This window comes from Chinchilla lanigera, unplaced genomic scaffold (assembly GCF_000276665.1).
Source record: "Chinchilla lanigera isolate Chin_1 unplaced genomic scaffold, ChiLan1.0 scaffold00098, whole genome shotgun sequence".
Classification (NCBI taxonomy): domain Eukaryota; kingdom Metazoa; phylum Chordata; class Mammalia; order Rodentia; family Chinchillidae; genus Chinchilla; species Chinchilla lanigera.
Genome location: NW_004955499.1, coordinates 5,300,290 through 5,320,457, shown reverse-complemented (window position 1 = coordinate 5,320,457; position 20,168 = coordinate 5,300,290). Strand labels below are relative to the sequence as shown.

At 42.4% G+C, this 20,168-nt stretch overlaps 1 protein-coding gene across 7 annotated transcripts in view; it reads right to left on the bottom strand.

The window, feature by feature from the left end:
* Positions 1 to 20,168, bottom strand: part of Sts (steroid sulfatase (microsomal), isozyme S) — a 167,412-nt gene that overhangs the window by 27,405 nt on the left and 119,839 nt on the right. For all 7 annotated transcript variants that reach the window (XM_013505578.1, XM_013505577.1, XM_005406533.2 and 4 more), the window contains one exon: positions 12,971 to 13,108. In XM_013505578.1, coding sequence (XP_013361032.1) covers positions 12,971 to 13,108 — 138 coding nt within the window. The remainder of the gene's footprint in view (positions 1 to 12,970; positions 13,109 to 20,168) is intronic.

Here is a 20,168-nt window from a genome sequence, read left to right as displayed (position 1 = left end):
TGAGGCAGGGTCTTCCCAAGTCACTAAATTACCCAGGTTGACTCAAACTTGCAATCCTCCTATCTCAGCCTCCCAGAAAGACAGGATTACAGATGTGTGCCACCACACCTGGATGCCTTCTTATCTTTCTATCCCACCAAGCTCGTGCTGTTTTCCCTTTAAGTTCAGCAAATCACAAGAAAAGGGACCACAAAACAAAGCCTAATTTCATTAACAATTTTGATATGTACATATTGCCCCATCAGTCAAAATAAATCAGAATCAGTAAATGGGAAATTGGATTTAACTCTTAAAATGAGCTAAAAGTGTCCTTGGGAAAATTTACTCTGAACATTAGATCCTGCAACAGAAAAAGAGGATCTCGCTGGAAACACTGGCAAATTTGAAACTATTTAAAGCCAGCTAATGGTGAGGAATGACGGTTAATTTGGAGACATACACCATGGCTATGTAGGATGGTAACACAGCAGAAAGCTGTGCAGAGAATCTACAGGAACTCTTTGCAGTTCTTTGGTAATTCTTGCATGAAGCTCAGATGGTTTTGATATACAGGTGTATCTACAGGGTGAGCACCCATATCCCAAATGCTTGAGATGCTATGTGTGTGTGTGTGGGGGGGTCATAGGCAAAACTTTAGAGTGCTAAAAGTACTGTATAAGATTACTTCCATAAGGTGGGCATGGTGGTGCACACCTGTAATCCCAGCACTCTGGAGGCTGAGGCAGGAGGATTGTTGCAAGTTCGAGGCCAGCCTGGGCTACAAAGTGAGCTCGAGGCCAGCCTGAACTGTATAGCGGGACTCTATCTCAAAAAGACAGAAAAAAAAAAGGACTACTTCCATAAAGTATGCTATGTGCATGAAGCATGTAGAAAACATTAATGAATTTCATGTTTAGATTTGTATTCCTTCCCTCAAGGTGTCCTCTCATGTATATACATGTATGCCAAAAATCTCAAAGAAAAAACTTGAAAGCCAAAATATTTGTAGAATTTTCCACTCATAGCATCACGTTGTCACTGAAAAAGTTCCAAATTTTTAGAGCATTGCAGGTTTTAGATTGGGGATGTTCAACATATACACATGTGCACATATATAAAATATATATTATGGATTTACATTATATAGTAAAATCCTTAGCATATATGAATATATAAGATATGTTATAAATGAATCAATACATATCCACCAAGCTAAGCGTTTCTGTACTCTTCAAGCCAAAGAAGTAAAGACAAGCTGACGCACTCCCTCAGAGGGCTGCATGAGGATTGTTTCTTGGTACTCATAACTTGGTACTCATGCGGTTAAAATTCCTTGCTCACCCATCACATGCCATGAATGGAAGCAGACATCTTATCTTATTAAATCTACCCCAGAAGGTGCTACTGTTTCTCTGCATTTTATAAGTACATGACCTGAGGTTGAGGCAAGTCAAGCAACGCGCAGAAGATCACTCCTCTAAATGGCAGAGTTGCAGACATAAAGCCAGCCTTGTCCAACTCCAAAGCCTGTCAGTTTCTACAACTCACTGCTATGTTTGCTTTAACGCTGGAGAATTTGCACCCAGTTGTCTATACACTTCTGGAGGAGGACCACAGGTCCATGATATTTAGGAGTCAAAGAGACACATCTGTACTGTGGAAGGAAGGACTGTGACATTGAGCAAATTTTCTATTCTCCCAGGAGTTAAAACATGCATCATCTTTGGGCCATAAAGCAATGCCCCAGGTGGGCGTTACTGGGGCTGACCAGGAGATGGTGCCAGGCACACCTGGCTGCAGAGCCACATGAGAGAGCAGGTGATAAACAAGGCTGTTAAAAAGGAAACCATGCAGAGAAACCCACAGACGTGACCAACATCTGTGTGTATCAGGGCTCAGGTGCCAGGACTCAGGTGCCATCCCCTCTGGGGATCTTGCTTATCTCCCAGAGTTGCAGGCTGTGGGAGATGAATGTAACAGAAGGCTTCATAGACATCTGCATTGAAGACAAACAAACGAATGCAAGAGGTCCTGGAGAGGCCCTAGAAATGGCATGCCTGGCCAGAGACTCCAGATCTCAAGGGGATTCCAAGCCACACATAGCCAATGGGTGAGAACACTTACCTTCTCTCAGGTGAGCTGCTCCAAGTCCCTCCACCCCCATGCTAGCACAGGACTGTGGGAGGCAGGCAGGTGTCTTTGTGGCCTCCAGCCCCAGCCACCTGCAGACACCTTGTGTGGTGGCCCCTGGTATGGTTTCACCCACAGCGAATTTTCTTTCTTCTCACAAATGCACTTAGTTTAACACAGACACAAGTAGATCCAGACACAATTGTACATGTGTCTACATGAATAGGTATAAATATACATTCTAATTCTTTCCACAAGAAGGGCATGGAAATGGTGATATCTTGATAACCACGAACATAGCCAGTGCAATACCAATCACCAAAAAAGGAATCTGGGTCCCCAGAAGCTGGGACAGAGAAAATACCAGTGTCTTGCAGGACTCCGAATAATTTAGGCACCACTCCTTTCACTCTCCTAGGCTGTGCTTGGGGACTTGCAGAAAGCATGGAGGAAGGGTAAATAGTAATGCAGCCAAGTGACCAAGGACATTAACATCGCCAGTGGTAAGCCAGGTGTGATAATAGGATGCCCCTCTGCTATGAGGTGACGGGTAACAGGGCTACTGCCCTTCTCCAGTCTTTGCCCACCAAACCTATGATCCAGTCCAATCAGGAGAGAAAGGCACAAACCCTAGTTGAGGTACAACCACACCTATTTTTTCTGATAACCTTAAACTCAACATAAGCAACCGGGAAGACCCGAGCTCCTTGCAACATCATGAAAGTCTGTCTCATCTTGTGGCTTGTCACCAATGTTCAGAAACTCAACAAACGTATCAAATAAACATGACCTCGTGCAATCTCTTAAGGCTGTAAGAGAAGTGTTTTTACAACCGCCAAGGAAAAAGAAAATATTTTTACAAGTTGCAGCGGATGATCGACACCTCCAAATGCACGCTGCCTAAGGCAGAACATGTTTGAGGCGGCATGATCGCACATTTCCAGGCATGTGTGAGGAGCAAATATCCCTGCTTGTCAGATGGTGCGGGTTGGAATCTCACTCCTCCGGCCACACTAAGTGCAAAGGGATGTGCACCGAATGACCCATCCAGCTCTGAAATGCCAGCTCCTCAGCACTACTACTGCTGTCACTGCCGGGAACAGGAGAGGGTGAACTCTGGCTGGTGCACTCACTCAGCAGGAGTAAGCAGCAACTCACCCTGCTCAGGAGCAGCAGCGGCGCTCAGCAAATCTCTGGCATGCTTCAAACTCATTGTGTATATCCCAGCTCATTTGCTCCTCAGGCTGCTCTTCAAGGCAGGGAACACGTTTAGCAGCTGAGAAAACTTTGTCCAAAGTGACTTGGAAAGTAACGACTGTTACTAACAAGAGCTCCACCAATCACTCCTTCTAAAACGCTGACACTCAGATCTTCAAAGAAGATACAAAGATAGGAATGGGGTTCCTGCTGCACAGAAACTCACAGTCTCAATGGGTAGCTCAGACACACCCCCACATCAGACAGCTCTGATGTGCTGTCCAGAAATCCTACTCAGAAGACAGAATGTGTGGATGCAGCTCATGTCCTTCAGATCTTCAGCATCTCAAAGGACAGCGCAGACATACCCACAGCGAGCTTTGCTAAAAGAACCCTATAGGACACTCAGAGGTCTGTTGTGGAGGAACACCTAGGTGATTCTCCTTAGAAGAGAAACAATTGCCTCCGTTTTGGCTGAGCCTGACCCTATTTCCATGTACTGATATGTACAGAGCTGGCTGGGATCCTTTCCTTGTCCCTTTACTTGGCTTTAAGCAATGCATATAAGTCTAGGCAAGGTGTTGATAGTAATCTTTAAAGACAGCAGGCATGCTTCCCTGTCCCCCTAGGAGTGCACCGGGATGAGGGGGGATGTGTGAGCCAATGCTCCACCTGTCTGCTGGGATCCAGCCTCAGGATAGAGGCTATGACTTCCTGGGGTTTCAAAGATGAGTCTTCAGAGCTAAAACACTGGCTCTAAAACATTAGAGCTCATTTGAGTGTGGACATCATCAAGTCATTGTTTTTTTTTTTTATATTTGCCTTTTTTATTTTATATTGCCACTATCTCAATGGTGTTATGCAGATTACTCTTTCTGCATTTGCAGAGGTGACTTCAGGCCTCCTAACCAGCCCAGCTCGCGGCACTCACCTACTTCCCACGGTTCTCATACTCACTCATCCTCAAGCTGCTCCCTTCTTCATGAATGAATAAAACCTGTGTTCAGCCTCGACTTAAGGCCTGTGCTCCAGATGGCCACCACTGTGACTAAATTTAGGACCTCTTGGCTCCCCATAACTACAGATATGCCTTAGTGCCTTTATTCTCACCATGGGTTACACTAAAAGTAGTAGATTAAAATTAACTCGCTAAAATTCCAATAACTTTTCACGGAATTACAAATACACACTTGCTGGGTTGCAGTGAGGACTGGGAAGGGGTCTCTGTCATCGGTGACTTCACATCATGCTCTAAAGAAACCCAGGATCTCAGAGGACAGCTTGCATAGTGAGCATAACAGGTAATTTCTACCCGGGACATCCTGTGTCAACAGACCTTGAGCTGGCCTCCCAAGAATAACTATGGTTTGGAAAACTGGAGAATGGTTGTTCAAGTGATCTGAATCTTTCTTCCCTGATGAGCAGAGAAAAAAAACCACGGTCTAAATTTAAAATTTGGTGGAGTAATCATCACACTTTTCACATCTTCATTCCGTGTTGCCGTGATGTTCTCATCGCAGTAGGGTGAGGGCTGAGTTACTGGACCTCTCCAGGCACGCGAAGAGAAGATTCCTCTGTGATTTACTCCCTGATCTTGCAAGGAACAGGTGTTTCCAAGGGAGGCTTCTATTTTTGTCCCTCAGAGTGCTGCCACTCAGCAGGTCACTCCACTTTTAATGGCAAGAGCATATGTTAGTCATTCTGAGGCTTGATCTGGGCATAGAGTTTCATAAAATATTTCTGCTTTTCAGGTTTTTTCCCTTGGGTGCCTATCCACTGGGTATAGCAGAGATTTCCTGAATGAAGGCTAAATGCATGGAAGAATATGGTGAGTGTAATTCACACTAGAGCATTATTCTGTAAGATAGTACCACAGTCCGCACTCTTCCTGAAGCATAGATTCTAAGGATGAAAACCCAGAGACCGCAGATGGGAGATGCAACAATACTTTGCACGTCCAACCATCCTATTATCCACCTCCAATCAGGGCAAATATAAAAAAAAAAACAATGACTTGATGATGTCCACACTCAAATGAGGAGTAAAAATGTGAAGAACACCCACAAAATGAATCATCACAGCTTGAACAAATATGAGTGACTTACTCAAGTGATACATTGCATGCGTAAGTCAGTCACCGACTGCAAACCTGTTCTCCACAGAGCCAGGTACGGTAGTAACTATTTTAGGTTTTGTGGGTGGTTGTCTCAACTATGCAGCTCTCCTGCTGTAGCCAATAAACTGCCGGGGATGAGACATCCCTAAAGCAGCATGACTGCCATTCAGCAAAACCTTATTTACAACATCAAGTGTTGGGCCCCAACTGGTTGCCTTGATGTAGGGGCTGGATGAAGTCACTGAACCTGACCTTCATCCATAATCCTTCAATATTGTGGGCAAACGGCACACTGACATCTCCTGGTTGTTTATTTCACTGACCACCCCTTCATATATTTTGCAAAAATGAAAAAAATATATATATACTTTAGTCTGAAATATAAAAATTATAGGTAGACTTTAGTCTGAAATGTAAAGTCAGTCATATCCTGGCTGGCTCACCTTTCAGATATCAGCCTTTGGTTGAAGTGAGCTTCACGTAAATGTCCTAATGAACAGTTTGTCCTTTCTTACCATCTGGAAACCTCCGTTTTTCCTGATGTTTGCTCTGCTGGGATTTGCCCTCACACCCAAACCAATCATTTCTATAAATCCTTAAAGCCTGGATCACATGCCCTTCTGATTTCAGTAAACCGTCTGTCACCGGCAGTAAAGATAATGTTTCCCTACTCTCCGTTTACAAGGTGTTTCTCAAGTTCAAGTTTATGGGATGTATGACAATCAATTCTATGCATATTTTCTCATTCCAGGGGGACCAATAATATCCAACAATGGGCTGTAATTCGCCAGTGCAGGCAGCAGCATCCTCAGTACAATGCCTCCCAAATATCTTCCTGGAAGTTTCTCTGAGTTCCCAGGTTGGGTTACCTGACCCTACTGCTCCTCCTCCAGAGTTCCACAACATGCACGTTATCCCGGCTGTGCTGCTGAGTGACACATAGGCACCGTGGTAAGCAAAACAATACGGTATGAAATTAACCAAAACGAAAACAGTGAAACTGAGAAACAGGAAACATGACATGTTATAAAGGTGCTGCTGACAAAACATACCATCCTGATGTGCAGGAAGCTTCTCTTTTTATGAGAAATGCATTCTGCAATAACAACAAAGTGCGCTATAGTAAAGATATAATCGAGTGGCATGGTCTTTTGTTGTCAAGTATTATGTACTGTGCATAATTTGATGTGCTGTATTTTATATACCTGGCAGGGAATAAGCCTTGCTTATAACAGCATCACCATAAACACATAAGGAACGCATTGCGCTATGAGATTTTGATGGCTCTGGTGTAACTAGACGGCAGGAATTTTTCAGCTTCATTATAATCTTACAGGACAACTATGGTATATGTGGTCCATTATCAACCCAGACACTGATGCAGGGGGCAAGACCTGAGATCTTTATGTCTGCATCCCAACACTTACAACACAAGCTAATAGGACTGAAGACCCTAGTGCCTTGCATGTGCTATGAAGCCAATCTGTGAATGCACAGAATCTTGAACCTAACGAGCTTACAAAGAAATGAAGATAACATAAACTTCTTCCACATGTGAAAAGGCCGTGAGACACCCCTGAGAGTCTCTGCTGCCTTGTGCTGGCCAGAAGCAAAAGCTCTTCCCTTCCTTGGGAAGCCACGGGACATATTTGCCAACATTCTGAAGAAGAAGCTGAATAGAACTACTTTCTAATAGACCACCAGAGCCTCCCTCGGTTATTTTCTTTCCCAATAAAAATATCAATTGCTCTCTGAAAGCTGTGCTATTTTATGAGGCAAAGAGATGCCAAAATCAGTGACTCTGAGAAGAAACTCAGAATTGACATGGACTTGAGCCAATCAGTTGCTTTTGGAAATTTACACTTCAGGTGAGGAAGAGAGATGCTTTCAAGGCAGGCATCAGGGAATTTTTAAAAGCATTTCTCTGCATGTGCAGAAAGCCTACATTCTTGGACACTCAGGAAAACATGATTTCCCTCCCATACTTTTGCAGAAAAGCCTTCTATGGCATTAGTTTATCTGTTTCACTGATATTTGCCTGTAGGCAGAGGAAAAAGGATTGAGGAAGAAACTTCCTCAAGGTGACCTCGACTTGGGAGAGTTTCTGACTTGGGTTACTTTCTCGACTTGGGTTGCTTTCTTATTGCTGAGATGCAATACTCAGCACCCACAACTCTAAAGAGGAAAGGTTTATTTGGGGGTACAGTTTGTAGAGGTTTCAATCCACAGTGTGCTGCCTCCACGACATGGCAGAGCGGAAAGAGCACCTACTACAGTTTGGGTGTCCTTTAGCAAAATGCTTGGGAGCAGAAGCATTTTGGGTTTTCAATTGGTTGTTTCAGATGTTGAAATACCTGCACACAGAAAATGAGACATTTTGGGCTGGGACCCAAGCTTAAACACGAAATGCCTATACACAGAGTCTGCCCAAAAATGTATATATTAGGAAAAGGAAAACTTGTATAAATCTTTTAATACTAAATTTACTGAGACATCCTGAGATTAACACAAATTACCTTTGGTCTCTATAATTACAAGACGTGCTGAAAGTGGCCATAGTTTCTGGACATTTATTAGTACAGTGAACTGCTGGAGTGTGTATACATTCTTTTGATGGACTCTGTATTTTACCCACATACAAATGTCCTAAAAACACTGTATACAACTTATCTGTTTATCAGGACTTGTTTGCCATATGTAATTGTGCATGAAACATAACTTCATGGTATGGACTTTTCTCATTTGGTGTCGTGTCTCTCAGCTCAGTGACTTAGGTTTTGGAGTATTTGGCATTTTGGAATTTTTGGATTAGTTACCCTCTTCCTATGTAACCAACTCTTAGGGGGTGTCATCTAAGGTTCCATCTAAAGTTTTAGGGAAAATGCTTCTACACCGGCAGGTAGGGGAAGTACTCACTGGTCATCAGCGACCACGTGTTAAACACCTACAATGTGGTTATTTTGGATCCAGCGGTCACATGGTGAATTAGGCAGTCAAGGCTCCTCATCTCAGGGGGCTCAAAACTGGGCTAGGAGACAGGGAACCAGGAAGAATCCTAATCCACATTTCCTGGAGAGTTCAGGACTGCACAGAAACCTTAAGCCTCATCAGTTTTAAGCAATGCTTCACACTCTAGAGTCCCAACACCTTAATGTAGACATTTTCCAATATCTGAACAGCCCTTATGGAATTTTCCCTGGTAAGTGCTGTAAGGAGTCACAGACTGACATAAAAAGTTCCAGAATATCTGTTGTTCTTTATTTGCTTATCTTGTTCTTGAAGAAGCTCCAAATAACTGATATGAAAACAGGATTAATTTAACTAGTGCCTGCAATGGAAACAGGAAGTGCTTCACTCTTAAATGGGAAGATGGGCTGTTCTTCGAAAACTGGTTTTATTGGGTTGGCAAAGTATTCAAAACATGTGGACAGTATAAGGAAATTTATTTTAGAAAATCCTGAGAGATAAACACTCCAGGAACTACTACCTGAAGGACTTACTGCCAAGATTTCTAGGGACTGACCGAATTATATCCCAAATACACTTTTGAGCTCCAATTTAATCTCCCCATTCCCCTTTTTTGCTAAAGACTTTTATCAAAGACAAAATTCAGCTGCATCTAAATCTACACAGGATAATCACAATGTAACCTCAATTTCTTAAGAAAAAACAAAAAGAGAGACACTGTTTTCAGTACTGTCTTACTTCCACAATATTCAATTATTACTTCCTCAAATGCAGGTTATAACAAAGACGAAAGGTACATAGTATTCAAGGGAAAAGCCCATTGAATTCAGGAGAAAGTTGGCTTAATCCTGGCAATTTTACTAAATTAGCCCCTAGATTTCATTAGCAACACAGATTTGATTTGGGAATACAGGGAAATCAATGAGTTTAAATAGTACAGATCTTCAGTGAAGGGCTTTGACTAAAGAAGTCATTACTGCTCCGAAAAGGATGTTCTTTTGATCGGGACATTAGATGGCACAATTCCTTTGTGTCTACTTAAACTCCCCCTCCCGCGCTCCAGTTTGCAGCTTTACAAAACGAGACGCGACACGTTGACTTTTCCAAGTCTGCGGTCCCTTCCCGGCGCTGCAAGGGAACTGCATCTCTCTTTGAGGGCTGTGTCTTTCAACAATGTTCAGTCACCAGCTCGATTTCAATGAAGTGAGACAAAAGAATAACGCTTCTAAGTAGAGCAGCACCTCGGATGTGGACGCAGGGTCACAGGTTGATGCCATTCCTGGCACACCAGCGAGAAACAAACCAAACAAACAAACACACAAAATAACATTTCTAACACCTCCAGTGCATTTCTAAATAAAGAATTTATGCAGAATGGCAATTGATATGCTTTTAGGATTGCACGGTAGCAACCGAAGCCAGCCATCATTCAAGACCTGTGACACTCCCTTCCTGACCCATGCCATTTTTGTCTTCACTGTCACAGAAAATGGCAATGCTGTCTCCTCCCCACTTTTCTTGGAGCCTTTCTTGGACTCATCAGCCACCGTCACCTCTCCCTGCCCTGAACCCTCACGGCAATGTGTATGGAACTTTCCTAAGTAATGCATTACTTTCTAACTATGCCTATCACAGTGATTTATGTACATGTCTCCTCCCGCCGCTAAGCTATTTCAGACTCTAACAGGCATTCGGCCAGAGAATGAATGAGTGCGTGAATCCGGGCATGAAATGCAGTCCGTAACTCCAACTTTTAGAGGTGCTGTAACCTACAAAATAAAGCCAAGCTAGCTCTGTCCACACAGGCCTTATGGAAATAAGACTCATGTTATATAGGAAAGCAAGTGTTTACGCATTACGATTGTAAAATAAGATGGTAAATATAGGAGCACACAAAGAGCGATGGCCCAATGGGGTTGATACTGTTCTGATGAAACACACTTGTAAGGTCATTTAACCCATGCAGGCTATGATCATGTGCCCTGTATTCTAACAACAAGACTCTAAGGAAAGGGAATGCTTCTGTGCTAGGTACCAGGCTACTGAAGGTCTACGAAACGGTCCCTGGCAGGGTAAGGATGCTTAGATATCCTGGACTCCAGAGTGCACACAAGAGACACGAATGTAAGTGTAAGGTTTCATGGACCATCAATAAGACAGACTGCAGTGGATTCTACCTCTGCGTCAGACACTACAACGAGCTTTCCTAAACTCCGGGGAGACTACAGAACTAGCTAAATGCCGCTTCTCCTTATGCCAAGAGCTACTACGGAAGAGAACTGATAAAGAAGGCAGAGGGAGAGAGACAGAGACAGAGAGAGAGACAGAGACAGAGAGAGACAGACAGAGAGACAAAGGGGGCAGGGAGGGAGGAAAAGGTTATGCCCACAGTGAATGGCTACTTCCTCCCAAGCCCTGCTCTCTTTGGAACTTTTCTTGGACCCCGCTGGTCAAGTGAGGCTCTCCTTCATGTGTGAATCATTCACATCTTGTGCTCACAGACATTGATGCTCTTATTAAAGGGCTCCCTGTAGGTCTCCTGCCCAAACTCATCCTCCTGAATAACCACTGAATCACCCACTGGTTAACCAAGGTTTCCTTCTGGGAAGGAAGCACATCTTATAATTGCTCTTCCTTTTCCCCCCTGTAAACTATAGATGTTCAGTCAATATTTCCACACCACCTGATGGAAGAAAGCAGCCCAGATATCATCTGTGCCTAACGTGAGGTGTAAGCTCTGAGTCACCAGGAGACTGGGAAACATCAGTATGATGGAGAGATGAAAGGGTTGCCTGTACTTTCTTGCTTTGTGCCTGCAAAAGTCAACAGTCACATGCTTTTCTACTTTGTGTACATTGTGGCTTATTCAGGCAGGCTCTGTGGTATGCAATACGTGTCTCACACCTGTGGCGGGCCATGTCCATTCATCCTGTCTCACTGGCTAAAGCATCATCCTTTCTTACGTGTTCAGGCACCTGCACTGCAGGTTTGGTTGGGGGAACCCAAATCTTTGTGCTCCTGTCATCTCATCTGAGTCTTTGTGAAATGAGCCACCTGTACTGAAATTAGATACCTGTATCCTAAATTCACAGAGCACACACTGTACAAAGTACAAGCTAAGTGGCAGCTCCTTCTCCAAAGGCTAGCAGGACACCTGGTCCATGGTGGAAATGGCTTAGGCAGTGCTTGGAAAGAGCAAATCATTGGCTGCAGACATTGCTGTGGGTTCAGGTAGGCTGTATGGAGATTTCTCAAAAAACTAAAACTAGAATTTCTATTTGACCCTGATATTCCCTATTTAGGTACCTTCCCAAAAGAATTAAAATCATCATGTCATAGTGGTATATGCATACCCATGTGTATGGCACCACAATTCACAATCATTAAATCTTGGAAACAGCCTATATGCCCATCAATGGAGGACTGGATTAAAAAAATGTGGTATTTATATATGACGTAGTACTGCTGTCCTGTAAAGAAGACTAAATACAAGATATTTTTAGGTAAGCAGATGTATTTGGAGACCATAACTTTAGCAGAAATAAGTCAGACCCGCATGTTCAAATTCTGCATTGTTTCTTTTGTGTTGGAAACCCACAGGAGCTGGGAAGTAGAAAAAACATACTCAAATGGGACGGGGGACAAGGGAAGGGGCAGAGGGAAGGAAACAAAGGGAAATGGGATTTCAAAAAAGAGAATGTAAGGGGAAAATGGAAACAAAGTTTTTATAAATGCAGAGGTAAGAGGGGTTGAAGGGAAGGGAGGAAAATGAGAAAAGAAGAACTAGGGTCTACTATGTACAAACGCAAATTCCCTACGGTGAGATCAGTATGCACGGCGAACATATACTAATGAAAATAAATTGAAAAAGAAAATTACTGGAGCCTGAGATGGGGGGATGATTCTGGGTTACCTGTTTGAGACCAATGTAACCACAAGGTTCCTTATAAGAGGGAGACAGGCGGGTCACAGAAAGTGAAGGAGACCAGGGCACCGAACCAGAGGTTAAGAGGGGTTAAGACGGGAAGGAGGTTTGCAGATACAGAACTGTGGTCTTCAAGGATGGGACCAGACCCAGTGAGTCAAGACATGAGGGCCACCTGGAGAAACTGGCAAAGGCCAGGAAACAGCTTTCCCTCTGGCAGGGGAAAGGACAGGGTCCTGCTGCCATCTTGATTTTAGACCAATGGAGATACCCACCTTGAACCTGTGTATTCCAGAGCCATTGCTTAACCACCTGTGCTGCTGTAAGGCAGCGAATCTGTGTTAACTTGTCACGGCAAGGATAGCACATGCAAATGTAGGGGTAGAGCAGGTCCAGTTTGCACCGGATGTATAACATGAGGTGGTATCTGCATTCATAGACATGCAGTACCATTCCATGTCCGGACAAGGAACACAGGCTTTTAAAGTGAGCGGAAAGGCTCACTTGGGTCTTCTAGGTGTGCACTGCGTGAAGCGTAAGGAAGTTTTACACACTGCCGAGAAATGGAAGGAGAATGGAAAATCTCTAAAACGAAGGGAAAAGCAGCCTGCTGTTGAGCTATGAGGCCAGCCCTGGTCCACACCACCACTTCTCACCTTTATAAATTCCGTTGCTCCCTCCATGCATTTCTCCTTTGCTCGTCACTTCTTCTACATGGGCTCCCTGGTCTGATGTGAAGTACACCAGGGTATTGTTGGCCAGTCCCAACTCATCCAGAACATTCAGAACCTGCCCTGGAAGAGAGAGACAGACATCACTTTAGAAAAGTTTGGTTATCGTGAAGGAAACAGAGGTGATTGCCCTCCTCAACTGGGTAGTTCATTTCTCAAGGCAGTGAGGCAATACTTGTGCATCCTGAGGTGTGAGGCAGCTGGGAAAGACCCGCCATGCCAGGGTTCTTAGAAGGGTCACAGAGAGAGGCCACACCAAGTCTCTCTCCAGTTGGTCCAGCCTTTGAGGTTCCAAAGAAATGACCTACCATATAAGCAAATATGTCTACAACTATTTCTGGACGTATTTCATCTTTCAGTATTTGTAACAGGCACCCAAATCTAGAACTGTCCACCACAAATATCAATATTTCTCTAGTTTCTTTTTTCTTGTTCTCTCTTTCTTTCCCTAGTTTAATACTGGCCACCAGTCCCACATAACACTTACTAACAGGAACAACAGCAAGGATACTTTGTGACACCTAGTGATTACTCTCTATATGCCAAAGGGTGTGTTCCATTTCCTCTAGAGTAGACCTCAAAGAATCCTTAGAGTCAAAGCTCCAATTCATACATGAAAGCAATAATGTTTTAAAAAGAGAAGAAACCTGTTCAAGGTCAGACAAACAGGAAGCAGAAAAACCAGAAAAAAAGAGTTAAGTCTGATGTTAAAACCCAGACTCTCAAACTCAAACAGGTCAGTGGGAGGACTGAGCAAGTGAAGCCAAAGAAAAAAATGAACAAGCAAAGAAGAAAATCAAACAAAAGATCTTAAAGAAGAAAAATATACATTTGTCAGATACCTATGTTCACACCCACAGGTGAAATGTTGTAATTGAAAATGATATGAAATGATGTCTTACTGAACTAAGGCAAGAGAAGGGAAAACAAATGTGGAAAATGATGAGAGGAGTTTAGCCACTGAGTTGACAAGTGCTAAATACAGATGAAGAGCATATGAGTAATTACTTTAGTGTTGTACTTCTATATATACTCTTGGGGCTCAGCAGCACAGCGCCTGTCTGGTAAGTGCAAGGTCATGAGTTCAATTCCTGGTACCAGATTAAAAAAAAAAAAAAACTATATATACTCTTAAAAATTTCCATACAAAGCCAGCTGTAGCGATGCCTGCCTATACTTTCAGACAACGGGAGGCTAAGGCAGGAAGATCAAAAGTTTAGGGTCACCCTTGGCAAATTAATGAGACTCTTGGCTCAAAAATATTATTTTATTTCATGAGAAAAACAGCAGAGTAGATAGAAGCTACCAAGGCCCTTTAAACAGAAGACAATGATAGCCCAATTAGAGGTGAACAGTACATAATTTCCTCACAGATCTACACGGTTGCATGCTGCCTGTTTGTAATTCAGTAAGCTAGTACGTATAACTGGACTTTAATTGGCACAGCAGGTTCTGATTCCAGTATTTATTTACACAAACTGATACATAATAATTAAACATATTCATGAGGTATGATGTGATGTTTTGAAACAGGTATGATGTGTGGTAAAAAAAAAAGGTGAATATTTAAATTAAAAATGGATTAGAGATCCTTTGGTTCATGAGCGTGACGACTGGGTGTTCATGCTGTATGCATGAGATGTTTTTCCCTGAAACCTTACTGCAAGGTTGGACAGTACGTTACCTGTCCAACTTGAACTTGGAAAAAAATGGATTGGAGCAAAAGACACACTGTCATGACTCCCCCTCAAAATCTACCCCCTCATTCAAAAACTCTTATCCCATCATTCTTGCTACTTTGTGCAGCAGTTCTGGATGTTCTCTTTCATACATGTCCATAGGTGTACGCCCTAGCTGTCTCAGCGTCCTAAATGGATGCAAAACATTGATCTTCTATGATCACTTCGATTTTGGGTAAGTGTCAGAAGGCACACAGTGCCAGATGCAGCGTTATTCCTTGCACCTTATTGGTGGATGAGGAAACACACAACGTCATGTTTTTATGAGCCTGACTTTCCCTCAGATGGTATTTGGCAGTGGCATCTAGTGTAGTTTTTACCACATCTTGTAAAGATGATCCGGAAAAAGGACTTTCACAGCTGCCTCAAAAAGTGGCCAGAATGGTGACACAACTGTCTTCAAAGCAAGGAGGAGGATTTTGTCAGGGGTTTAAGGTAATGGGTCTTTTACTATGATATATTTTTAAAGTTTAAACATGTACATATTTTTAATCTCACTTCATACATTGTTTAAAGTTCAAATCAGGGAAAACATATCTATGAACATGGATACTATCCAGTACAAATATTAGTATGGAGATTTCTTAATGCTAGTCATTCTTACCGGGGTGAGATGGAATCTCAATGTTGTTTTAATTTATTTAATTTAATTTATTTCTCGAATGACTAATGATGTTGAACATTTCTCATGTATTTGTATTACCATTTGTATTTCTTTATCTGAGAAGTGTGTATTCATCTCAGATGCCAATTTTTGGATTGGGTCTTCGAATTTGGGGAGCCTTTTTTAAATTCTTTATATGTTCTAGGTAGAAGTCCTTTGTCTGAGGGACAGTCAGCTGATTTTTTTCCCAGTTTGTGGGTTTTCTTATTACTCTGCTGGTGATTTCTTCAGATGTGCAAAAACTTTTCAGTAAGATGAGATCCCACTTGTTGATTCTTTGAAGCATTTCCCATGCAGTTTGGTTTTTGTTTAAGAACTCTATGCCTACTGCTATATCTTCAAGATTTTTACCTCCTTTCTCTTCCCGTGGATTTAATGTCTTCAAAAAACTGAAACTCAAAGTTATGTTATTTCTTTGGGGTAAAGCCATTCAAAGTTTTTTTGCATAGCTTTTTCTTTTAAAAACATACAAGACCTGATGGATAGCTGCACCCACCCTTCTCTGCAGCAGCACAGCATAGCTTACTCCTCCAATCTAACTGTAACTTATATCTCCTAAAGAACTTGTACTCATTTCCCTGCCAGATCCCTGCCTAGAGAAGCCCCATCTACTCTCAACTCCGAGGACATCAACTGTTCTCACTTGTGTATATGAATGAGATCAAGGTGGCCTGCCTCACTGCATTTAGCAGGATATCTTCCTGTTCCAAGATGCCATTTCAAATTCCGGGAGCCCATCCTGTTTGGTGGTTGAACAGGCTTCACTGTGTGCACAAGCCAAACTCTCTTGTTTGTGCATGTCTGTAGGATACAATGTTTACAGTGTTTGTGTGGCGCTGGTACATGTCTGCAGTACATCTTCACTCCCTACCCTTCCCATCTCTCCTGTTCCTTCCAACGCTCGGTCCCCTTCCCATTTGAGAAAGATCCATTTCCCAGCCTCCTATGACCTTACTTATCTTTAATTCTGCATTTGATTTATATTTTAGGTTTCTCATGTAAGGGAAAACATCTGACATGGAAGCTTGTGCATCTGATTTATTTCACTCAGCATTACAGTTTCAAGGTGCAGCCACTGGTAGGAATGAAACCAGTATAACCACTAAGGGTTGTACAACACTATGAGCAAGACGATCCCTCAAAAAACTAAAACCGCAAATCCCAGTTGACCAAGCTATTTCCTTTGTAGGTATCTTCCCTAAACAGTTAAACACACTGTATCATGGTGATTCATGCATATCCATGTTTATAGCAGCATGATTTATAATAGCTAAAACATGGAAATAATCTTTATGCTCATCATCAGTATTCACATATATTTTCTTTGTCTGTATCATACTCAATATTTTTCCCCACACTCTCTCAAGCCATTTTCCAAGCAGCTCCCCCCACCAACTCTATTATGTGAGCAGCAAACCTTTTCATATCCTCTGGGGTTGAGGGTGACATCATTGATCTCCGCACGGAAACCAAATTTGGGGTTAGGTTTACTGAATCACTGGAGCATGACCACAGCAATTGAGATTCTGCAAGGATACCAGGTATACTTTGCAGCAGAAATAATGAAATACAAGATACTAATAAGTCCGATCCAGGAGATAGATCATGTCCGGTCAACATCATCTCCTTGCTTCATTTCCAGGAAAGAGGAGGAAGAATCACAGAGCGAACTCCCCACAGAAGTGGCAAAGATGATTTCTGACACACACACAACACCCAAGTCGTTTGCTGCCAGGCACACATCTGCTCGTGGATTGCAAATGCCACAGGGTAGACTAGGTTCAATCTCTCTCAATTTTTAAGTCCAACAGTGAACGTTCCCAGCACCTGAATCACATACATAAATGTGGGGCTCTCAGACCCAAGTGACAGGACACCCGAGGCCCATTCCAGTAATTTGTCTCCTATGATAAATCACTGTCGTGTAGACATTTACTGTGTCTTTATCTGGTCCAGCTAAGCAAACCACCTGAGCATTTGGGCTCATCTGGCTGCAGGGCGGTCCACCTGTGATACGAATTCAAGCCTTATTTCTCTGAAAATGGTAATTAGTTCCATGAGAGGAGATAGAAGCAACAAGGTGATACAACCCTCATCAGGCTTCTAAAGAAAAAATAAAATGATTCTTTTGGTCATATAACAACTTCCATGTGAAATCATATAGGTCAAGGCTGGAGGGGTTCCTATTCTCCTGCAGGTAATAGGGAGGGAAAGGATCAAAAGCCATACACCCGCATTTAAAAGCAATCACTTGCCTTGCTTCTATTTAGAAGAAACTTAGCTCAAAGCAAGATGCTGTGGAAAAAAAGCCTTCACAAAAAAAAAAAAAAAAAAAAAAAAAAAAAATGCATCTCTATGATAACTTCTGTGCATATCAAAGCCCACACACAAATATTTATACCAGCTTATGTATAAATGCTCATACCTCAGAGGCAGCCAAGCTGACACTCAGCAAGCAAGTGGATGCGTAAGGCATGGCACTTCCAAAAATAGACATGTAATTTAGCCCTAAAAGGAATGAGTGAACTAGCTATGAAAGGCCAGAGATGAACCATAAATACATTTTTAAGTGAAAGAAGTCAGTACGAAGTCAGTACAGCATATGGCCTCAGATATATTCTGAAAAAGGCAAAGCCATGCAGACAGTAAAGACATCTTTGTGCAAGAGTTAAAAACAGCCTGTTGCAGTGGTCCATCACACCCATGTTTATAGCAGCACAACTCATAATAGCTAACTTTGAAAGTGGACTGTTCGTCCATCTACAGATGAATGGATAAAGCATGTATTTACATACAATAGTGTACTATTCTGCCACAAAGAAGGATAAAGCTGAGTCGTTTGTAAGGAAATGGATGCACCTTGAGACCATAATACAAAGTGAAATGAATCAGACACACGTTTAAATGCACGTGGCTTCTCTTATATGAGAAACCCAATATATAAATGAAGAGCAAAATGAAAGAAAGACAATAGACAGAGCTTTTGCAAAAGGGAAAGAGACCAAGGGATGGAGAGAAGGGCGGGCAAGGGAAACGGATGAAAAAAAATTAAGATGTGTTATGTATATGTACCACCTCATCGTGAGGAATAGAATCACGTGTTGGAACATATACTAATAAAAAGTAATAACTGCAAAAAAGGGTGAATCGTTGTCAGGGATTAGAAGGGAGGACTGGATGAGGAGATTCATCCCTATGCATTTCCCCTGTTTAAAGCACATACCTCCTATCTACTATTTCCCCTCTGGGCTGTTTTATCTCCAGACAAATCTACAGCTGCATTTATATACAGACGGTTTCGACTAGAATTTCTTGCTTCCATCTCCATCTTAATATCCCTACCTGGATACAGCCTCCCAATTCCAATATTTCAAATGACCACCGTCACACATTTAATACATCCTCACTCTCATTCATTGCCCAGAGTAAAAACTCAGCTTCTCATCTTCATCTACAGCCGGGCTGGGATTAATACAAGAGAAAGCAGCTGAGACCTTCATGCAGGTATAAGTGATGAGAAATTCAGCTCATTCTGCTGAGAAATTGTCAGATTTCTGATTTCCTTTTAGCCCTTTTTTCCCTCAAAAGACACGCTGAGGACCCTGTGCTATGACGGTGTATGCCAGAATCTCATTTGGAAAGCCCAGAGACCATTAACCTTTTAATTTTTCATAAGATAGATCCTATCAAAGGTCTAATATATTTCTCTCCTCAAAATTCCGAACAGAAATCTCCCACGGGAACAAATGATGCTATATTATTCTCTCTCTGAGAGCAAGAGATTGCAAGTCAGAGGTCCGAAAATATTATTCTTCAGCGAGGTTCTCGAAGTATAATGATACCAATTTATACAGGATGATAGTTTTGAATTACCAGTGGTGGGCCACGGGATAGCTTATAAATGAAATGTTTTATTTCCAAAGCTTTCTCACAGTTTTTGCCCCAGAATGAAACAAATACAGACAATGAGTCATTTCAAGAGCACTTTGTTTTTTAACCGCAGACAGGAGGAGCCAGGTTATCATCAGCAAAGGTTTTCTGACCAGACATGTCATCGTCCTAAAGGAAAAAGCCTGCAAAAGAGGAAGTTTTGATCCTTTCCGCACCAACTGTGAGGGTAGTGATAGAGGAAGGCTGCATTGCAATCTAGAGAGTCCATTTATTTCAAGCCTTCATTCAACAAATCAGTTGTGACTCAGAATCTAGCAGAGAGGTAAGCTATGCAGCACACAGGAAGGTTCCAAATGTACAGCTGGGAGTCTAGGGCTTATATGAGTAAGAACTAGCTATTTAATTTCTTAGTTAAGGGTCTGATATAAGCAGACTTGTTTGAAGCTTGAATCCCAACTTGTTTTTGTTTTTTCCCTCTATCTGGGAGATGTAACAGTGAGTTGCATATGGAACTGGGTGCAGACAGTTTATGCTTGGATCACCCCCGGAGTCTGTGCTGAACACACCTTAATTCTTACCGTGACATTAAAATGTTATCTTGCCTTATTGAAGCCTGCGTACTGTGTGTAATTTAGACTTGTGAGCTAAATATGGTGGCACAGCCCTATAATCTCCGCACCTCACTAGCCTCAGGAGTTCCAGGCCAACAGGGCACCTGTCTTGGTTACTTTTCTCTCATTTCTGGGACAAAATATCTGACGCGCAAAATTAAGGAAGGAAAGGTTTATTTTGCTTACAGTTTGCAGAGGTTTCAGTCCGTACTTGGCAG